The 21,596-nt window shown below is 39.1% G+C and overlaps 1 protein-coding gene across 3 annotated transcripts in view; it reads right to left on the reverse strand.

Moving 5' to 3' along the window:
- Galntl6 (UDP-N-acetyl-alpha-D-galactosamine:polypeptide N-acetylgalactosaminyltransferase-like 6) overlaps positions 1-21,596 on the reverse strand; it is a 1,140,043-nt gene that overhangs the window by 80,056 nt on the left and 1,038,391 nt on the right. For all 3 annotated transcript variants that reach the window (XM_030243596.1, XM_017312847.2, NM_175032.3), the window contains one exon: positions 4,973-5,080. In XM_030243596.1, the coding sequence (XP_030099456.1) occupies positions 4,973-5,080 (108 nt within the window). The remainder of the gene's footprint in view (positions 1-4,972; positions 5,081-21,596) is intronic.

Raw genomic sequence — 21,596 nt, forward strand, 5'->3', positions numbered from 1 at the left:
TGGTTGGTTGAGGTTTCCATTTTACTCCATGTGCTTCACTTCTGGCCTGTCCTCTTTTGAAGCCATCAGTTTCTCCTCACAGTCCAAAAGAAGAGGAAGGGGCTCCTGGGCCTCCTGGTCAAGAGGAGGCAGGCTTTTCCTCCATGACACATTCATGGGTCAGCCTCTTAGATCTCAAACACAGATTGATGTAAGCCTGTGCCTGCTCCTTCCTGCTCCATGCTTTTGCTGCTGCCTCTGCCACAAAGACCACAGCTGCCTTTCGTTCCATAGCTTCTGTAAAAACAGGGTGTTTAAGGGCTTGCTTTGGACACAGACCTTGGTCCACGATCCAAGGTTCTATTCATTTGCCATTTAACTCCAGTCCCTTTTGCTGTGAGTTTCCATTTCCCAGAACTATGGAATGCTTCTGTGAAATCTGACCTTTAGCAGATTTCACTTCTTTGACTTTAGCTGTTATCCTGAAACCGGTAAAAATCTAATTCTCTCATATCCATGAATGGTTGTCATAAAACTCGAGATGAAATTTGAGAATCATAAATAAATTACTGACATGTCAAAGGTGAAATGTTAGGGTACGAGGTTCTGTCTGATACGTACGAGGCAGGGAGGAGGTGTCTTTAGAGATTTAGGATAGAGCTTGTTTCCAGCCTTGTTGCTAGGGAGATTGGTCAGTTGGGAAAAGGCCTGCTGTGCAAGCCCGAGGACCAGAGTTGGATGCCCAGCCTCCATACAGAAAGCTAGGCATAGTGGTGCATGTCTGAGATCCCAGTGTTAGGGATGTGGAGACAGGTGGATCTCTGGGGCTTGCTGGCTATCTAATGCTGAATCTCAAGCTCCAGGTCCTGTGAAAGATATTGTTTCAACAGACACAATAGACAGCTTGTGGGCAACAGCACTAGAGGTTGATTGCTGGCCTCTACACCTATGCACATACATGTGAATTTACACACACATGAACACACTCTCCTCACTCCGTTGGTTCCAGCCTTATCTCCCGTTAGCAGGAAGGAGCACAGTCATTTATGCTTCCAGGATTGTCGACTTCACAGTCTATACCGTTGCCCATGTTGGGGATTCTTCTAGTGAAACTTCCCTGCACCAAGATGCTGCCACAGCTACTACTGTGTTATAGTTAGTTGGAGTGGTTTGCTGTGGAGTGAGGGGGCTGCTACTTTTATCATGCCCCTTCTATTAGAGGTAGTCCTTTCAAACCTAGTGACTTTGAAGGATCTCAGAACAGACTGCCAGTTACAGGAGAATCAGAGTCTGAGTTCCATCCCCAATCTTCCAGGTGCTAGTAATTACTCCTTCTTTAGCAGAGTGTTCGTCACAATGAGAAGATAGACCTGCGACCCTTCTACTCATTTATCACTCAGTCATATCTAGCAGGCCAAAGCGTTTCCCAGCATCCTTTGCTGCTCATTGTCCTGTGTTGAACCACAGTCACTGCCATTCTTAAGCAGGTGGCCGTCACCTCAACATTAGAGTCTTTCTGTTCTCAACAACTGTAGAGATGAACAACCTTTCTCCAGGGACTCATTTACTCCTGGCAGATGTTTCCAGTGTTATACTCCAGGGTGCTGACATCAGGCCTCAAGTTGACTCAGAAAAATAAATAGGATTTTTGAATGCCAAGTAAATGCTCTGATTCTTATTGGAAGCTGAATTTTAAGTCGCCATGTCTCAGATTTTTGCATCTTGTAGAAACAACACAAGGTTATTTTGCTTTTATTCAAAGCGATTAATAATGATAACAAACCTTGAACCCCATAGTAAGAGAAAACCATATATTAATCCATACAACCTATATTGTTAGATTGAATAAATGCAGCTTTGTGATTCTGATTTTTCTCAGCTCACTGAAGACTGGGTGAGAAGTTGGCTCTGGTCACTGCTTCTGAATATACTAGTTAAACCAAAGTATTTTTAATGACCTTCTTTAAAGTCTTTTATTTGCTTGGTCTGAAAGTCAGAAGTATCATAGCACTGCACCTTATGATGCTTAGACACATGTTCCAAGAACATGTGGAGAATCATTTGTTATTATATGTTTCACAGATTCCTGGTTTGTGTTATGTCCTCCTGTCAGAGGACAATGTTAAAGAGAAAGTGCTGAATAAAGTCATTTGAATTGCTTTTATAATACACACTAGTGTGCTGTCTAGAGGACTTTAGCCTGTGTGTGTGCATGCATGTGGTATGTGTGTGAATATATATGTGAGTGAGTGAGTGAGTGTGTGTGTGTGTGTGTGTGTGTGTGTGTGTGTGTGTGCGTGCATCTGCACATCTGTGTATTTGGAGGGAGCTGGAATCACCAGTTTATATAGGTTCATAAATGAAAAGTGCACATTTTCATTGGATTAAATGAGCTCTGTAAAGTACATACACAAGCCTTCAGGGTCACGTTTCCAGCTTCATCTCCATTTCCTAACGAAGGTAGGAAGATTAAAATATCTACTGACTAGATGTGACTCTGCATCTCAATTATCTTGACGGTTTCTCATCATTTTTGATGATTTAGCAATGCAGAGTGTAGCAAAGTAGCTGAGCTTCTCCCACAAAATATCAGAATTGTTTTTCATTTTAATATACTTCAAAAAGATCATAAAATGTTCCTTAGAGTGACAGTTGAGTCTCAATATTTATGACTTTCTGATTGCTGTAGCAGCTTAGGAAAAAAAAAAACTAAAAATGAGCCCTCAAGTAAAATTTAAGTGGAAAAGATTAAAATGCAGGGTTATGGACTTCCTTCATTTGAATGAATATTCATTTTTTCCTTGGGTGTTTATGTGCTAACCCTAGTTTCCCCATGTTTGACCGGCGTTGAAAAAGTGCTTCATTTCTCTCCCCAAATATACAAGCTGCTTGGATTTTTGAACCCCACCCCTCTTTAGATCAGCGCCACTTCCCCAAGTCACATTTCCTACTATGAGCCAGACATGCAGAGCACCTGCCCACAGATGAGTGAGGTTCAAATCCACACAGCATCTGCCCACAGTTGAGTGAGCATCTACCCACAGATGAGTGAGGCACAAGTCTGAGAGGATGAGTGAAGGAAAGGGGATAACTGTCTGGATGCCATGCACTTAGGATGCCCACACAGCAATGATAGCCACATAGCTGATGTGTAATGTGTACAGGAAGCTGTTTACTCTTTAACCTTCCTGTGAGTTTTTGTTGCTTTCTCATTCATAGGCATTGAGTCTTACGACTAACTTAAACTCTGTTTCTTTATCCAAAACATAGCTCTTTAATCAGTTTATGTTTTTGTAACTATTTTGTTCTCCAGTGTTTCTAACTATGCTTCTTTTAGTGCAGTGTTGTTAATATCTTATTATTTTGGGGGAGCAGTATGATGGTTTTCTTTTAAGTAATGTGTAATATAATTCCATACTAGAATGTCTCACTGCTGTTAAAAGGATCGTGGATGTAGTAGAGAAAAATGTGAACGCTGTTGACAGCTTCACAAAGCAAGGGAAGAAGAACATGAACCCAAAGAGATTTATTAAGGATAATAATTTTATTAAAGTTTGTTAAAATGTCTAAGTTTTAAAAAATTTTATTTACTTTTATTGTATGTGCGTTGCTGTTTGCCTGCATGTATATCTATGTGAGGGTTTTAGATTCCCTGGAACTGGAGTTACAGACAGTTATGAGCTGCTATACGGGTGCTGGGAATCGAACTGAGTCCTCTAGAAAGAACAGCTAGTGCATTTAACCACTGGGCTATCTCTCCAGACCCCACATGTGTAAGTTTTATTAAACTTGCACCTATGTTTCCCCGCCTGAGATTTCTAATAATTTTTCTTCTCATTAAGTTACCTAAATATTCTACAAGCCCTGTTTTCGATGACGGTATAATGTAAAATAACAAACTCAAAGCTCTGCCCTTTTGAGACTGATAGGTGTGAATGAATTCTGGTGACACAGTTGGTGATGGTGATGGTGATGGTGATGATGGTGATGATGAAGAAAACTGTGCTTTCGAGAAGTTGATATCTGAGTTTACTGAATCTTGTAAAGAAGACCAAGTGGTTACCCATTGCTCCTTAGTAAAAAAGCAAAGACAAGTAATTCAAGATTAGATTCCTCGGGGAGCCTAGCACCAAGGCATCTGGGAAACACCTTCCTTTTCGATTTGGCATCTAAGCTGTAGCAGATAGATACTGTACTGAAGAGAACAGACACAACTATGAAGAAAGTAACATGGAAAAGGTTTGTCAGGGTTGTTCAGAGAAGGTTTGGAAGCTTCTAAAATGCAGATGCTATAAGGGTCCTCGCATTTGATCTACATGAAAAATTTTATTTAAGCAAAACAAAATAAAAGTAGTCTTTGTTAATTATGAGAAATTAGAGAATGATCTAAATCTTTATCCAGTATTAACTCTAGTTCTAAAGGAGGAGAAAGCTGAGATTTAGCCAATACTTCCCCAGCCTCTTTGGCTAATGATGTTTCCTATTATTCTCTCTCTCTCTCTCTCTCTCTCTCTCTCTCTCTCTCTCTCTCTCTCTCTCTGTCTGTCTCTGTCTCTGTCTCTGTCTCTCTCTCTCTGTGGTCATCTTTCCTGCAGGCCTTGTTTTATTTTTCTACTATTGGCCATTCATTTGTTCATGAGCAAGTCACCTCTCTAAGCTTCCACTTGGTTTTGAAACCTGCAAAAGGTGACATTGTAGACAAGGATATAGCCTGGATTAAGGGCTGATCCAACTGGTATTTAACACAGCTAACAAGGATTAACAGAAGATGATAGTTAAATATAATGCATGTGAAGATGCGGTGATACAGAAAACCCGTCACAGTTAATAGTTATTTAAGCAATGGAGATAAAGCAGAGGTCTGGGAACTCTTGCCACATAGGAGTTTCTGGCAGACAGTGTCTTAGCTTATCCCATGTGTGTGGTTTATTACCCAGCACACAGGAGGCAGAGCGTGTATGAACCCCGCCTGTTCTGATGCCCAGTTACTCACTCTTGCTAGGCTGGTCCCAGATGGAACTTTATAAGGGACATACTTCCTGTAGATATGACCGACTCTAGAACACGGAACGTCAAACATTTCTCCTCCACACATCCAAACCTAAAAAAGGAGAAGGTAAAAGAAAAATTAAGGGTAAATTTCATGAAAAAGCAATTAATATAATTTATGAAAAATTTACAAAATTTAATTAAAAACTTTTACTTTTAAAGTACATGTATCAATGTGTGTGTGTGTGTGTGTGTGTGTGTGTGTGTGTGTGTACATGAATATGTTAAGCGTGAGTATCTGTGGAGGCCAGATGATCATGTTCCATCTTCTGGAACTGGAGTTGCAGGTAGTGATAAATTGCTGACTGTGGATGCTGGGATCAGAACTTGGGTTCTCTGGAAGAGCAGCAACTGTTCTTAAGCACCAAGCTATCTCTTCAGCCTCCTACATATCTGCCTTAAATGAATCATTTTTGTCACAGGTAGTTAATAAAAAATTAAAATCTAGATTCACAAATACATAGAACAAAAAACTAGTTCCCTAAAATTATTTCTAAAGATATTGTACTGGCAGTTTTTTGATCTTAAAAATTCTCATCAGTAATTTTCTTAAACAGAATTTAATTCTTAGATATCCACTTTGTATAGATACTTGTTTTTGATAATATTGTCAAAACAATTAAAATACATTATTAGAATTTAAAAACTGAAATAATGAAGGTGGAATTTTCCAAACAGTGAAGTCAACAATGAAATACAAACCTATCCCTGCTGTATGTAGACTATAGATTCTGATACTTGCGGCGGGGTTAATCTTAAAATTAGTGTTAAATTCTCACAGCCCTTTACTACCCATAGTAAAACAATTAACTGGTTATATTGTATTTCACAATGACAAGTCATGAAGTCATATTCATAGTCCCAGATTTACATAGCAGATTGTATATTAGAAAATAATTTAACTACCAAAACATAAGACTTGGCTTCATAAAGATATACTTTTACCATTTTTTTTCTGCAAAAAAATTTTTAAAGGACTAGAGATTTATGGTTTGTGTATGGACCATGGCGCCAGATATTAGCACATATGGATGTTTTTGTGAAGATTTTTTTTTTTTTGCTTTTTGAATTAAATTGAAACTTAAAATCAGTGAATATTGAGAAAAATCTACTACCCTTCATATTGCTGTTATGCCTGACCTAATCATGATATTAAGAAAATGAAGACCACTTAATAAAACACCAGTGCCAGAGTTGTTGGTCAGGGCTGTGAAAGGCATTCCTTAAAACATACATCCTATTGCTGTTGCTCTTGGTTACTTGCAGAGATGTTAAAGACATTATGAACTTCAGAAACATGGCCTAGAGGGCTCTGAGTTGGAACTGCTCTGAATTTCCCCTCCCTAGCTTTCATGGCACCAGAAGGTGCCTCACAAGCTTGCAAAGGAGAGACACAATGAACAGTCTTATTCAGATATGGTCTTTATGAACCACAACAATGACCAGCATGGCAAGATGACCCTGTGGGCACAGTATCGGCACACATACCTTGGTGATAACTAATGACTCCCTAATTGGACTTAAGACCCACTCAAAAAAATAAAAAAATAAAAAAAAGGAGACGTGGGGACCATGTCTGGTATTGGAAAACTAACTAACTAACTAACTAACTAACTAACTAACTAACTAACTAACTAATCAGTGCTAGTGAAATTATTGGAGAAGTATCGACCACCACTAATTTACTAAGCCAGCGTAAAACCTAAGTAAAATATATAAACATCTGTTCCTATGCCCCCACATAACTTTAGTTTTCAATCCTCATCAAGGAAATTCTCTTTGAAATAGAAAGACCATTACAGAAAACTACAACCAATTAATATGCAGAACTGCAGAGCCCAGTTTCAATGGATTCATTTACAAAACACAGGGAATATTATAGAAGATGTATATAGAAATATTGTAAGAGCCAGGGCATCAGGGACATTTCTGTGAGATTAGGTCTCTTAGTAACATCAGATGCCTCACCTGTAATGCTTCACCAACATGATTGCTCAAACATGGGCTGAACAAGAAGGACATCAACCAACACACCAAATTGCCTGGGAAGAAATTCCAGGATGCTTCAATCCTATACAAAGAACTACAGGAGACTAAGTAAACTTCAAAGTGGAAGATCAGCCTAAGCTTGTTCAGTGCCAAACAACCCCAAAACATAATACAGCTAACATGAAGGAGACTGGAAATGGGAGGATTTGGAAAGAAGAAAAGGAAGGAAGACATGTCTTAATTAAAATATAATCTCAAACATTAGCAAAAAATCTTAAAAGCCTAAAATAAAAAAACCCAAACAACCTAATCCAATCTGAGCCAACTGAAAACAAAACAAAAACAAAACCCAAACCAAACACTAGTCCTGACCTATAATGAGAAGAAAACAAAAGAAAATGAAGACCAATTTCTGCTGAACAAGGGAAGTTCTGCAAGTAGACTTTGGATTTTAACTCAAAAAGTTCCAGATCTCCAGACTGCCATCTACCCTTGAAGAAGTTTGGCATTACCAAATCTTTACAACATGTGACCAATTGCTTAAATCTTTCTCTTTTCTTGGTTTTATGTCTCTACAGACTCTTGACTGAAAGGTACCTATAGCCTGTTTAGAATTGTAATATTTGAAGAGATAAAGGGACAAATTTAAATTTCCATGTATATGCATATTTCTCTTAATCAAAGGAATGACACCTTTCATGAGACTGGTTGAATAGGGAGTCAGGTCCCAGGGGAGCCAGTTCAATTGTTAAAATGGTACCCAACTGCTTTACTTATGGTCAGACCACTCATGATCTTGATTTCAACTTGATGGCATATTTAGGAGTGACTTGGACTATGTCATTGGAAATATGTGTGGTAGTTTAAGGCTAGCAGGGACAGTGAAAGTTCTAGATGATAGTTTCAGTGTCTGGAAAAATTTGAAGAGGCTATGGTTGTATTGTATTAAACATAAAAAGGGTAAATATAATGAGCTGCTATAGCATTTAAGAAAGAGAACCAAACCAAGACAAACAGTGGTAATGACAAAACCAATCAATAAAGCCCATCAGAGCAGGGGAAGTCAGGAAAATCTGGGTCATCAGAAGAATATGGAGAGTTTAGGGCTCAACCAAGACTCTGTGTGCAGTTCTGAGACATTTTGCTGATTTCTGGGAAAAAGACATTTGAAGAGAATTGTTCCAAGGGTCTCAAAAGAAAGGATAGAAAGATCAGAATATATGTAGTTAAGAGCAGCTAAGATCCAGAGGGGCCTTGCCATGTATTTAAAAACTGAAGAGCTAGAAGAGGTATTTTTATAGAACTTAAAGGAAATATTACCAGGATTGATGGTGTCAAGCTATGAGAGAGAGATTGAAACCCAGATGTAGGAAGAAATTTCTAATAATATGGATAAAGATGAAATGGGCTTCCTGTACACTAGATATATTGAAAACTGTGGGAGATGAGATTTTTGGAGAAAAGCATAGAACCTGACTGACAGTTGATGCTGCTGATATTTAAAGCTAATTCTGAGGGCAGAAATTAGTATTTATGATTGCCCATTGCACCCCTGTGATGGATTATTTCATTTAGTGCCCACAACTCAAATGGCAGATCTCACTATTTCTGCAGTGACATTGGTTGGAAAATGGCAGTCTAGAGATGCCTAGGGTTTGTTCTAAACCACATAACTCAAGAACGGAGCTCAGTTGGGGGTGCTTGCCAAGTATGCTTAAAGTCATGGGCTCAATACTCAATGCTATATAAAGTAGGTATGGTTGTACAGGCTTATAAGCTCAGCACTTAAGGGGTAGAAATAGTAGAATCAGAATTTCCTAGGAGATGTGAGACCCTGTTTTCAAAAGGACATTTGAAATCTACTAGTCTGGTGTAGCACCCACATCCTTAATCAATATTCTATCTAGAGAGCTTGCAAACTCCCAGGATTGATAATTAATACTGCTGCTTCCTCAGAACACATGGTCTCATCTGCAGCTACCCAACTCTGCTGAGGAATAGGTATGGGTGTATTTCAAGAAAATTTTGTCTATAAAAACCGGTATGAAGTCACGGTTTGCTGAGCATTCTTCTTCCAAGTACAAAACACTTCACACAGGGAAATCCAGTTAATCTAAGGTAATGTATGTGGGAGACTATAATTTCCAAAACTAGACACCATATTATCTTTCACTCCATATGGTCCTTTATCCATGGCTTGGTATTTTCCCACGGAGATGCAGAACTAGGTCCTTTGTCCTTGAATTTGAGTCAGTTTGTAAGTTCTTAATCCAGGGGACTGCAGCAGAAACGTTTGAGGCTATGCCCTGAGGGACAGCATAGCTTCGGCTGTTCTACCTTGCCTTGTTTCTTTCTTTTTTTTTCTTGTTTTTTTCCATTTTTTATTAGGTATTTAGCTCATTTAAATTTCCAATGCTATACCAAAAGTCCCCCATACCCACCCACCCCCACTCCCCTACCCACCCACTCCCCCTTTTTGGCCCTGGCGTTCCCCTGTACTGGGGCATATAAAGTTTGCGTGTCCAATGGACCTCTCTTTCCAGTGATGGCCGACTATGCCATCTTTTGATACATATGCAGCTAGAGTCAAGAGCTCCGGGGTACTGGTTAGTTCATAATGTTGTTCCATCTATAGGGTTGCAGATCCCTTTAGCTCCTTGGGTACTTTCTCTAGCTCCTCCATTGGGAGCCCTGTGATCCATCCATTAGCTGACTGTGAGCATCCACTTCTGTGTTTGCTAGGCCCCGGCATAGTCTCACAAGAGACAGCTACAATACAGCTACAATGGGTCCTTTCAATAAAATCTTGCTAGTGTATGCAATGGTATCAGCGTTTGGATGCTGATTATGGGGTGGATCCCTGGATATGGCAGTCTCTACATGGTCCATCCTTTCATCTCAGCTCCAAACTTTGTCTCTGTAACTCCTTCCATGGGTGTTTTGTTCCCAATTCTAAGGAGGGGCATAGTGTCCACACTTCAGTCTTCATTCTTCTTGAGTTTCATGTGTTTAGCAAATTGTATCTTATATCTTGGGTATCCTAGGTTTTGGGCTAATATCCACTTATCAGTGAGTACATATTGTGTGAGTTCCTTTGTGAATGTGTTACCTCACTCAGGATGATGCCCTCCAGGTCCATCCATTTGGCTAGGAATTTCATAAATTCATTCTTTTTAATAGCTGAGTAGTACTCCATTGTGTAGATGTACCACATTTTCTGTATCCATTCCTCTGTTGAGGGGCATCTGGGTTCTTTCCAGATTCTGGCTATTATAAATAAGGCTGCTATGAACATAGTGGAGCATGTGTCTTTCTTACCAGTTGGGGCATCTTCTGGATATATGCCCAGGAGAGGTATTGCTGGATCCTCCGGTAGTACTATGTCCAATTTTCTGAGGAACCGCCAGACTGATTTCCAGAGTGGTTGTACAAGCCTGCAATCCCACCAACAATGGAGGAGTGTTCCTCTTTCTCCACATCCACGCCAGCATCTGCTGTCACCTGAATTTTTGATCTTAGCCATTTTGACTGGTGTGAGGTGGAATCTCAGGGTTGTTTTGATTTGCATTTCCCTGATGATTAAGGATGTTGAACATTTTTTCAGGTGCTTCTCTGCCATTCGGTATTCCTCAGGTGAGAATTCTTTGTTCAGTTCTGAGCCCCATTTTTTAATGGGGTTATTTGATTTTCTGAAGTCCACCTTCTTGAGTTCTTTATATATGTTGGATATTAGTCCCCTATCTGATTTAGGATAGGTAAATATCCTTTCCCAATCTGTTGGTGGTCTTTTTGTCTTAATGACGGTGTCTTTTGCCTTGCAGAAACTTTGGAGTTTCATTAGGTCCCATTTGTCAATTCTCGATCTTACAGTACAAGGCATTGCTGTTATGTTCAGGAATTTTTCCCCTGTGCCCATATCTTCAAGGCTTTTCCCCACTTTCTCCTCTATAAGTTTCAGTGTCTCTGGTTTTATGTGAAGTACCTTGATCCACTTAGATTTGACCTTAGTACAAGGAGATAAGTATGGATCGATTCACATTCTTCTACATGATAACAACCAGTTGTGCCAGCACCAATTGTTGAAAATGCTGTCTTTCTTCCACTGGATGGTTTTAGCTCCCTTGTCGAAGATCAAGTGACCATAGGTGTGTGGGTTCATTTCTGGGTCTTCAATTCTATTCCATTGGTCTACTTGTCTGTCTCTATACCAGTACCATGCAGTTTTTATCACAATTGCTCTGTAGTAAAGCTTAGGTCTGGCATGGTGATTCCACCAGAGGTTCTTTTATCCTTGAGAAGACTTTTTGCTATCCTAGGTTTTTTGTTATTCCAGATGAATTTTCAAATTGCTCCTTGTAATTCGTTGAAGAATTGAGTTGGAATTTTGATGGGGATTGCATTGAATCTGTAGATTGCTTTTGGCAAGATAGCCATTTTTACAATGTTGATCCTGCCAATCCATCAGCATGGGAGATCTTTCCATCTTTTCTGGCACTCTGAGCTGCGACATCTGAAATATGATTTCCTGGTGGTACCATATTATGAAGAAGCGGAGGCCATACAAGACTCCATGTGAAGCACTGTGGTCAGCAACCTCAGCTGATGTTCTCGCTGATGGCTAGCATCAGCTGACACACATGTGAATGAGAATCCCAAGAATAATTGTAGCCTGAGTTCTTGAGTTGACTCTCATGAAGCCAATACGAGAGCACTCCTTTGTGCCTGATTTGAATTTTGATTACATAGAATCCATTAGCTTAATTAATTAAATGGTTGTTTTCTGCTGGTTAATTTTTGAGTAGATTGCTATGCAGCAATAATGGCTAGAAATACATACCTTCAAATACATAATAAAGGCAATAGCTAACATAGACAACCAAAATTTATGGGTCATCCCTTACCGTGCTCTGAGAGACACGGTACTAAGATTCACCAATTTCCATGCTGATTTCTTTCTAGGCACATGGACAGGTCAAAATTTCTATGTATTTGGGTGAGGACTCATGACTATTTCTTTCTGGTGGACTATCAATGAAAGGGATTATGCATCACTCCTGGCACAAAGACATTTTGAGTCAGGCTGAGGAGATGACTTATTTGGTAAATTGCTCCACAAGTGTGGAGACTTGAATTCAGTCCTGCATATTCCATGTAAAATTGCCAGGCATACACTTCTAATCCCATTGCTGGAGAGGTATAGATGATCTATCTATCTATCTATCTATCTATCTATCTATCTATCTATCTATCTATCCATCATCCATCCATCCATCCATCCATCCATCCATCCATCCATCCATCCATCCATCCATCCATCTATCTATCTATCTATCTATCTATCTATCTATCTATCTATCTATCTATCTATCTATCTATCTATCTATCTAATTGATCTATCTTCTAGCTATCATATCTATCTATCTATCTATCTATCTATCTATCTATCTATCTATCTATCTATCTATCTATCATCTATAAATATATGTGTATGTGTATGTATATGTATAGATGTCCTTTCTTTCATCTTTTAGGACAGCTAGTCTAGACAAATCGGTGATCTCCATGCTCAGTGAGATACCCTGTCTCAAAAAATAATGTGAAGAGCAATATAAGATATCCAATACTGACCTGTGGAATATATATACACATACAAATGTACACCTCACCACATGCATGGGCACACATGTAATAAGCATGTGTGTGTGTGTATCTATCTATCTATCTATCTATCTATCTATCTATCTATCTATCTATCTATCTACATATAAACATATATATATATATATATCCTCAAAAAACAAAGAAATTACGAGTGGATTTCCTTCCATATTCTTCTTTAGAGGATAAAAAGCGAGACTTGGGACTACAGAAGTTGGTGGAGTCATGAAATGACAAGATATAAGTTCCAGAAAACCTGGATGAAGAGTCATTTCTTTCTGCAAGCTTGGACAGAATCTGTAACAGGAGTGATAGAGACATCTTACAGATATTAAGTTATCAAGATTAGGTCCTGCTTGCAGTTGCTAATCTCCCCATTATGTTTTCTCACCCTATTCAGATGCTCTTAATGCAGTGTAATGGTCTGAAATATAATTATTTGAGAGGCTATTTAATTTATTACTTTTGCATTCTAAAGGAGAAACGGAAAGTAATTAGTCAGCAGATTAAGGGGAAGGAAGAAGGATGAAGAATGTTAGCTAGTCTGGTGTACAGTCAAATGCCAGTTCTGGTTAGTGAAAACTAAGCAAACGTCAAGATTAACATGCTCTCTTTCCATCAGTCCATCTGCTGTTAGGAATCAGTAATTTTTCAGAACAGGTTTGGTTATCTATAATGCTACCATTAGTTTGTAGAAGTTACCAGTCTTTCCTGAAGCATTAAGGGATGGTGGCAAACCATAGGATCCAAGTCTGAAGGTAATGTCCATTTGTCTGGCCTTAATTTCTTTTTGGCTCAGATGGTCATAACACTTCAAAGGTGATAGAGGGGATTCAATGCTACTCATGGTGAGACTCTGACTGTGTAAGAGCTTCCAGAACACAGATCTAAATCTATCATCATAGCTTGTGGCTCTGAACTGAGTGTTTATGTCTCTGGTCCCGCAGTTTATATGGTGTAACCCCCACATCTCTGTGTGAAAGTATTAAGAGGTAGAGCTCCAGAGAGATAATTAAAAGGGAAGGTCTCATGGATGGGATTAGTAACCTTACATAACAAAAGGACCCTAGGTACTTCTCCTATCCTCTGTTGTTGCTAAGAAAGGATAAGGTGGTAGCCCAGGAGACCTGGCAGATGGCCCCTGCTGGACCTTCAGTGTGCCAGCATCCTGCCCTCAAATACCTGGAGCCTATAGACTGTTAGGAATAAATTCTGTGGTTTAAAAGCAGCTCAGTCAAGTATACTTTGTTGTAGCTGCCTAAACAAACTAAGGCTCATTCCTTTTAAAGTTATGAGCAATCCTTAACAGACACATAGAGCCAGTATTATGATTGTTTTTTAACAGTATTATCACATACATTTTAAAGAATATTGTGCCATTTTTGATGTTGTTGTGTAACTGATCATTGTAGACTATGCCTTAAAACAATCAGTATTTTTTTTTTTCATTTTTCTGTATGGTTCTAAGTCCTTGTAAATTCAGTGGGGCTCTATCGAGGGTCCCACAAGACTGGTCTAGATGTCTGCTGGGACAAACTCTTACCTGAGCCTCTGTGGATGCACCTGCTTCCAAGTTCATTTAAAACATTGACAGATGTTACTTGTAGGACCAGTACTACTACTACTTCTTTTTTTTCCTGGCTACTGACTAGTGCCCACTCTCAGCTTCCAGAGGCTATTTCAGTTCTTGGTCCATGGATATTTCGTCTCAGCATCAGCAACTCTTACTAATTAGGCTGTGGCCACTGTGGTTGAGCTGTTTAATAACCTTAACTTCATGTGCCAAGTATCTTTTGCCTTGTGCTCTAAGATGCTATGCATCACACAGGGATGCACAACACATAATAGCTCTATGGTAAGCTAATATGTGATTAAATACAAAGAACCAAATGAATTAGCATTCATGCCTTCTCTTAGTGAACTATCCCCAGCTCTTTAAAATTCTTCTTCTCAGAAGTTGGTAAACTTTACTATAAAGTAAATTCAAATTCCAATTTTCTTGTCCAGACAGTTTTAAATGGTGAATTCATTGTTAGGGAAGCAGTGGAATCTTGAGGTTTATTTTTCTGTATTATTATCACCATGATTCTTTAAAACCATCACATGCTATGGTGGTTTGAATAGGCATGGCTCTCATAGACTCATGTGCCCATGGAGAGTGTCATTATTAGGAGACGTGGCCTTGCTGGAGGAAGTGTGTCACTGTGAAGGTGGGCTTTGAGGTCTCATACATAGGCTCAAGCCATGCCCAGTGTTAAGACGATGTCCTCTGCTGGCATTGGATAAAGACGTATGACTCTTAGCTTCTGGTCCAGCACCATGTCTGCTTGCATGCTGCCATGTTCCTCACCATGATGACAATGGACTAAGCCTCTGACACTGTAAGCCAGCACATATTAAATGTTTTCCTTTAGCAGAATTGCTGTGGTCAACATTTCTCGTCACAGCAATAAAACCCTAACGAACACAGATGCCTTCTTTATAACCTTCCAATGTGTTTCAATTGCTTCTAGAATAACAACACAACTTTTTGTTTATTTGTCTCTAATGACAATGTCCTTCTCCCTGGCCAGGATCATTTTTTAACTCATCAGAGATTTGCTGCCCAATGAGAATTCTGCTCTCTTTCTCTGTTGTTTGCTTTTCACATTGTTTGCCTGGTTATTTATTTTCCAGGCTTAGCTTACATGTCATAACTAAGCCCCTGTATTTGCTTAAGACTCCTATTTTATATTCTCAATTTGTCACATATTCCCTCTTCTCTTTAATCTGTTGCAATATTTGTCCTTTGACCAAGGTTTTTTATTTTCTACCATCAACAACAGTCTAAAAATATCTAACTATCCAGTAGAGATACAGATATATAGCTATAGATAGACGATAAAACATTCACACCTCTTACACTATAAGATTATAAATAAGATTACACTGCAGTAGTTATTATTGTTGCAATTCTCTTACTATGTCTAAATTTATAAACTAAATCTTATCAGATACATCTTCATGAGAGAAAACATAGTTATGCAGGGATCTGTGTTTTCTGTGTTTTCAGGCATCTGCTGTGGTTCTTGTTTTGTTTTGTTTTGTTTTGTTTTGTTTTGTTTTGTTTTGTTTTGTTTTGTTATGTTTTGTTTTGTTTTTCTGAGACAGGGTTTCTCTGTATAGCCCTGGCTGTCCTGGAGCTCACTCTGTAGACCCATTGTGGTTCTTGATATGTATGCCTCTCAGATTAAAAGGAACAGTGTAGTCAAGTCAATAAATACTGAGTGAGTCTTGCTGTGTAACAGATATCTTCCACAGACGGTGCTATATTGTGTGGCACGTGGCAAGCTCTGAATAAGTGGAGCTTCCATTCAAATGGGGAGAACATTTAGGATAATCTCAACTAAGTAATTCATTTGCTATCTCCTACATGATTTGCTTAATGCTTGTTTTCCCTCATATACTGGATTATGAACTCATGTCTATATTATTCATTATTATATCTAGTTGTTTATAAAGGATGCAACATATAATATGTACTCAAAAAGTATTTGTCAAGCGGTTGCATATGATTCCTTTTAATTTCAATTTTATTTAAGTTTCTTCCTTAGAGCTCTGGATTATTTAGGGTTCCTATTGCTATGACAAAACCCCACTTTATGCACACTTCTCTTATGAGCCATGCTCCCACAATGACACCTAAACATCTCCCTACTGTGTCCAAATATGGAAGCTACTATAGTAAGAGGCACAATTGAAATCTCAAAAAAAAAAAATTTAAAAAATAACAAGGAAAGAATGAGTGCTGGAATTCTAGTTCAGTTTGTACAGTGCTAGCCTAGCATACACATGAGGCCCTTGGTTTGATCACCAGCACTGAGTAAACCAGATATGGAGATACATACCTGTAATTCCAACATATGAGAGGTGGAAGCAAGATAATCAAATATTCAACAACACCCTTAGCTATACAGTAAGTTCAAGGCCAGCCTGGTCTACATGAATCCCTATCTATCTATAAATAGATACCTTTGGACAAAAAACAAAAATGTCTCTATATAGAGACAATTGATGTAGGATAGCTTCATTAAAAAGAAGAAAATATCCAGCTACTGCTGTCACCTGAATTTTTGATCTTAGCCATTCTCACTGGTGTGAGGTGGAATCTCAGGGTTGTTTTGATTTGCATTTCCCTGATGATTAAGGATGTTGAACATTTCTTCAGGTGCTTCTCTGCCATTCGGTATTCCTCAGGTGAGAATTCTTTGTTCAATTCTGAGCCCCATTTTTTAAGGGGGTTATTTGATTTTCTGAGGTCCACCTTCTTGAGTTCTTTATATATGTTGGATATTAGTCCCCTATCTGATTTAGGATAGGTAAAGATCCTTTCCCAGTCTGTTGGTGGTCTTTTTGTCTTATAGACAGTGTCTTTTGCCTTGCAGAAACTTTGGAGTTTCATTAGGTCCCATTTGTCAATTCTCGATCTTACAGCACAAGCCATTGCTGTTCTGTTCAGGAATTTTTCCCCTCTTTTCTTTCTCCCCAAAGTCAGGTTTCCCCTGCTTTAGGGACTGTTTTGGTTTTCTTTCTCCACACAAGTCTGGTTTCCTTTGCCTTAGGGACTGTTTTGGGTTTCTGCCTGGAATTATCTCCTCTCAGCCTCCTTATTTGCGTTTTTAATTGACACTCATGTTTATCTGTGTGAGGGTATGTGCATGTGGGCAGAGTTGCTGAAAGATGCCAGAAGAGAGCACTTGATTTCCTGGACCTGGAATTCCTGGCAGTTGTGAGCTGCCCCATGTGAGTCCTGGTTACTGAACTCGGGTCCTCATCAAGAAACGTGTTGTTCTTAGTCACTGAGTCATCTTTCTAGTCCCAATTATAACAGTTTCTGACTATAAATTTCTCTCTGTTGACCAGAATATAATAAAAGTAGGACAGGAAAATGTCATCAGTAAGGATATGGTGGCTTCTATTCTCAGGAGAAAAATCTATAATTTCTTGACCTATCTGCTTAGGATTTCTGGGCTAAAGTAAGAAGCACTTTGTTATATTAGTGTGTTGAAATGCCCTAACCAAACCACCCTGCAATTATACACTTCTAGATAGATGCCTGAGTGGTAGCTATGTGGTAGGAGAAAGTTTTGCTTGCAGAATTGCTGTTTATAGAAGCAGTGTTTACATATGTGGCGAGATAAAACAGTGATGGAGGTGGGGGTGAAATTAAAAAAATGAAAATATAAGTTGGTTTATTCAAAATAGTAAGTCATAGGTAGGATGACATAAATGCACACATCTCAAGAGTGTTTACTTGGGTAAAATACAGTTAGAAATAGTTCATCATCTCCCTTAATTCATTATTCTATAGCTTACAAGATACATTGGCGGTTAAGCATCTATGAAATAGTTCATCATCTCCCTTAATTCATTGTTCTATGGCTTACAAGATACATTAGTGGTTAAGCATCTATGCCCCTCTCCATACTTTCCATATGTTTCTGGATTCTATGTCTGTTACTTGATTTTTTTTTAAGATTCACCATCTGCTAAAAATAAACAAAATGCTTTCAACATTTTAAAAGGCTGGTTTTCTGTGTCAAATATGACTTCTTTCAGGGAAATATCCAAATTTGGTTTTCCTTTGCCCCTGGGCTGTGCTGTCAGTCTTTGTGCTGAAGGGGTTAGGAGTACATCACAGGTCTGGGGGAGTGGACGCATAGTTCTTTGATGTTTTACTCCATAGAAACTATCTCTTGGGTGGTGGGTGACAATATTAAAGCTCCAGGGCCCTTAGTGGCCATGTGTGAGGGATGGGAAAAGTCTATGGGAGAGAACTAGACTGGCAAAAGAGGGCCACATGGAGAGGTATTCAGAGAGGGATGGTCCTTGTAGCATCTGTGGCTCTGAGCCTCTAGGGACTCAAGCAATTTTAAGTTTGCTTGTGTGGGTTTCTTTCCCAATACCCTCTGTCTTCTTTTTACTTGAGGTTTTGGGTGTCCAGAGCACCAAAAGTTCACTTCAGAACAAGTTCCGGGGTCCTAGGATGGGTGATGAGTGCCTTTGCCAGCCAAGCAATAGTATTGTCTCTCTTACTTATGTTTTGGGTGATGATTAACAATGTCCATTATAAGGATTTTTCACCAAAATAAAAAAAAGTGTAATCCTTTCTACTGGCTCATAGTGATACATGCAAAATATATTTTTTTTTTAGCTTGAGTAGTTGATGCCGTAATAATATGATATGGTTTAGTTAGCCACTATTTGATTGGACAGTTACCATTCTTCTCTGAATTTTTTATCTTGCAGAAAGCTGGTGTTATTTCATAAGGCAGTTAGGAGAACTGAACGGTGCCCAGAGCATTGTTTGATGGCTACGTGACTGATTGATAGTGGGGATTATGAGGTGGTGTGGATACGTGGTGATATCCGTGAGAAGTCAGGACACGAGACCACACGGGTCAGTGTGGATACATGATGACGTCTGTGAGAAGGTCAGGACTGTCGCTGCTTGTATGCTAATGCTAATTATGTTCCCCCTCAAAACTGCACAAGAATGACTGCAATTAGCTTCTGGGAACCTACCCCCAGTTGGTTCTGGTTGGTAAATAAAGATGCCAACTGCCAATAGTTGGGGAGGACAGACAGAGGTGGGATTTTAAGTTTCCCTGAGGTTGGGCATGCTTGTGGACAGAGTGTGGAGGAGATGAGAGATGCCAACACCAGAGTGGAGTACAGTACGGAGAGGTATGACTACCATGTGAAGGAGCTGGGAAAGCATGGCCCACAGGGCTGCCCTACTGGGTCCAGAGCAGCCAAGATAGAACATAGAATTAGTAACTAATAACTCAGGATTAACTGCATGGCAGTTAGGCAGTGGCCCAGCTACTGGGCTGTTTAAGGGATATTAAAATATAAAGGCTGTGTGTGTGACTTTCAGTCAGGAACATAAACCATTAAGGTGGGTAGAGAACCCGCCACTGGGATTTATCAATTAATAAGTAATACTAAAAGGACACAGGACCACATGGGGCAGTATGGATATATGGTGACATTCGTGAGACGGTCAGGACAGAGGACCACATAGGAGTCTGTGCACGTGGAGAGAGTTATTGTCATCACACAGTCAAAGTTTGGGGAGGAGGCAGGAATTTTGGTTAAATTACGTGGGCTTGGTGTCATAAAGACTGTTGACTTTGGGAGATGTGAAAGGATTTGGGAACACTGCAACGAGTTTTTCTTACAATTTTCTATTTTTAAAAATAACTTTATATAAAGATACTTCTTGAACTTGGAAGTAACTTTCATATTGATTTGAATAGAAGAATTAAAGAGATCAGATTATATTTCTTTTTTCTTTTTCTCTATGGTTGGGAAAAAGAGCAATGAGAAATTAAAATATTAGGAAAAAAATTCTCTGCTCTAAAACATTTTTCACACTGACCTTACTACAGGTGCAAAATGCCATATAAATTGTTACATCATGCTCACTTTACAGCTATCTATAGAAGTCAAAATACAATTAAACAGGGAATTAGGAAAATGCTCTCAGACATAAAAGCAGTAACAACCGGAAGGCCTTCATGCCTGCTGCAAGGCTTATCTCCAATAGGCGTAAAATTTAGCTTGAAATGCGATGGTGCACCTGAGGTACCTTTTGTTGGGTAATTGAAATGAATCTCAGACTGGCTTTTGAGACATTAAGCAGCTGTTTCTGTTTATGTTTGAGTTTGGGAATGAGTATAGAGTCATTTTAATATTTTCTTTGGAAGATCAATTCTGGGCATGTCGAATTAAAATGGATATTTTTATGTCACCTAGTCTAAATATTGTTGAGGCAAAAAATTCCCGTAGGAACAACTCTAGATATTTTCTTGTGTGTCTTGAGGTATATGGGGACTATAAAAAGGCTTCTGTCACATTTTAGACACAAAATACAGCTAGACTTTGAAGTACTCTGTAGACTCAGAGGTAAAGACTGGTGTCTAATCTATCTGCCCCATAAAAGCAATGAAAGTGTATATAAAATACTGGAGAATTGTCTCTGGCATAAAGAGGAGTTCTAATGAGCACTTTTTATTAGGCTAAATTTATTTCTAGCACAACCATTTGTACAAAGCATCATCATGGCCTTTTATGGGCGATGTCTTCAGGTAAGAAGGATGCACTTCTAGAGAGGCAAACAAATTATTTTAGGACTATGAGCAACTTGGGGGATTTTGTATTTTCAAGGAACTATGGAGAAAGTATGAAAATGTGTATTAATTAAAACTGTAGGTTTTTTTTTTCTTTGCCAGTGTATAAGGAATGGAAGGTTTAGGAGTTTGGGAAACATGAAGACAGGGGCCTGGGAAGCCATTCGCTTAGTGACACGAGTGTGCTATTATTTTGTAGTTTTTCTAATAAATATGTGTGTTGCGCTGCATGAAACACATATTGCAGACAGTGCAATAGTCACAGCACACGTCGGGGGATTTGAAGCTGGTAGAGGAAGTAACCAAGTAAAATGAGCCGCCCTGGGGTCCTAGCATGTAGAAGGAATTGAGAAGAATATTGATTCACTGTTCTCAAGAGTTTCCTGGTAGACCAAAATTTCATCTGTAGCTTCAAAGACTGGGCCTGATGGAGTTCTTGATTCTCTACCTGTTCCAGACCTGGAGTCTGTATTAAAAAAAATAACCCCTGGAATCTGTGGACATACGTGTTAATTCCTCAGTGCAGATTCAGATGGATTTTAAAGGCCCTTCCCGTCACTCCACCTAAAGTCCCTCCTTGTGGGTGTTGGTCTGGCAGGGTACATGTGGGAGAGGACCACGTGCAGCAGAGCCTCTTCTGCCTTCTCTATAAGAGTGGATGCAGACATACAAAGAACATCTTGCGATTCAAGAGATCTATTCTCTGTATTGGGGTGCCTGCTTTAAAAACTAGCTGAATTCCTCTCA

Source organism: Mus musculus, chromosome 8 (genome assembly GCF_000001635.26).
Source record: "Mus musculus strain C57BL/6J chromosome 8, GRCm38.p6 C57BL/6J".
Classification (NCBI taxonomy): domain Eukaryota; kingdom Metazoa; phylum Chordata; class Mammalia; order Rodentia; family Muridae; genus Mus; species Mus musculus.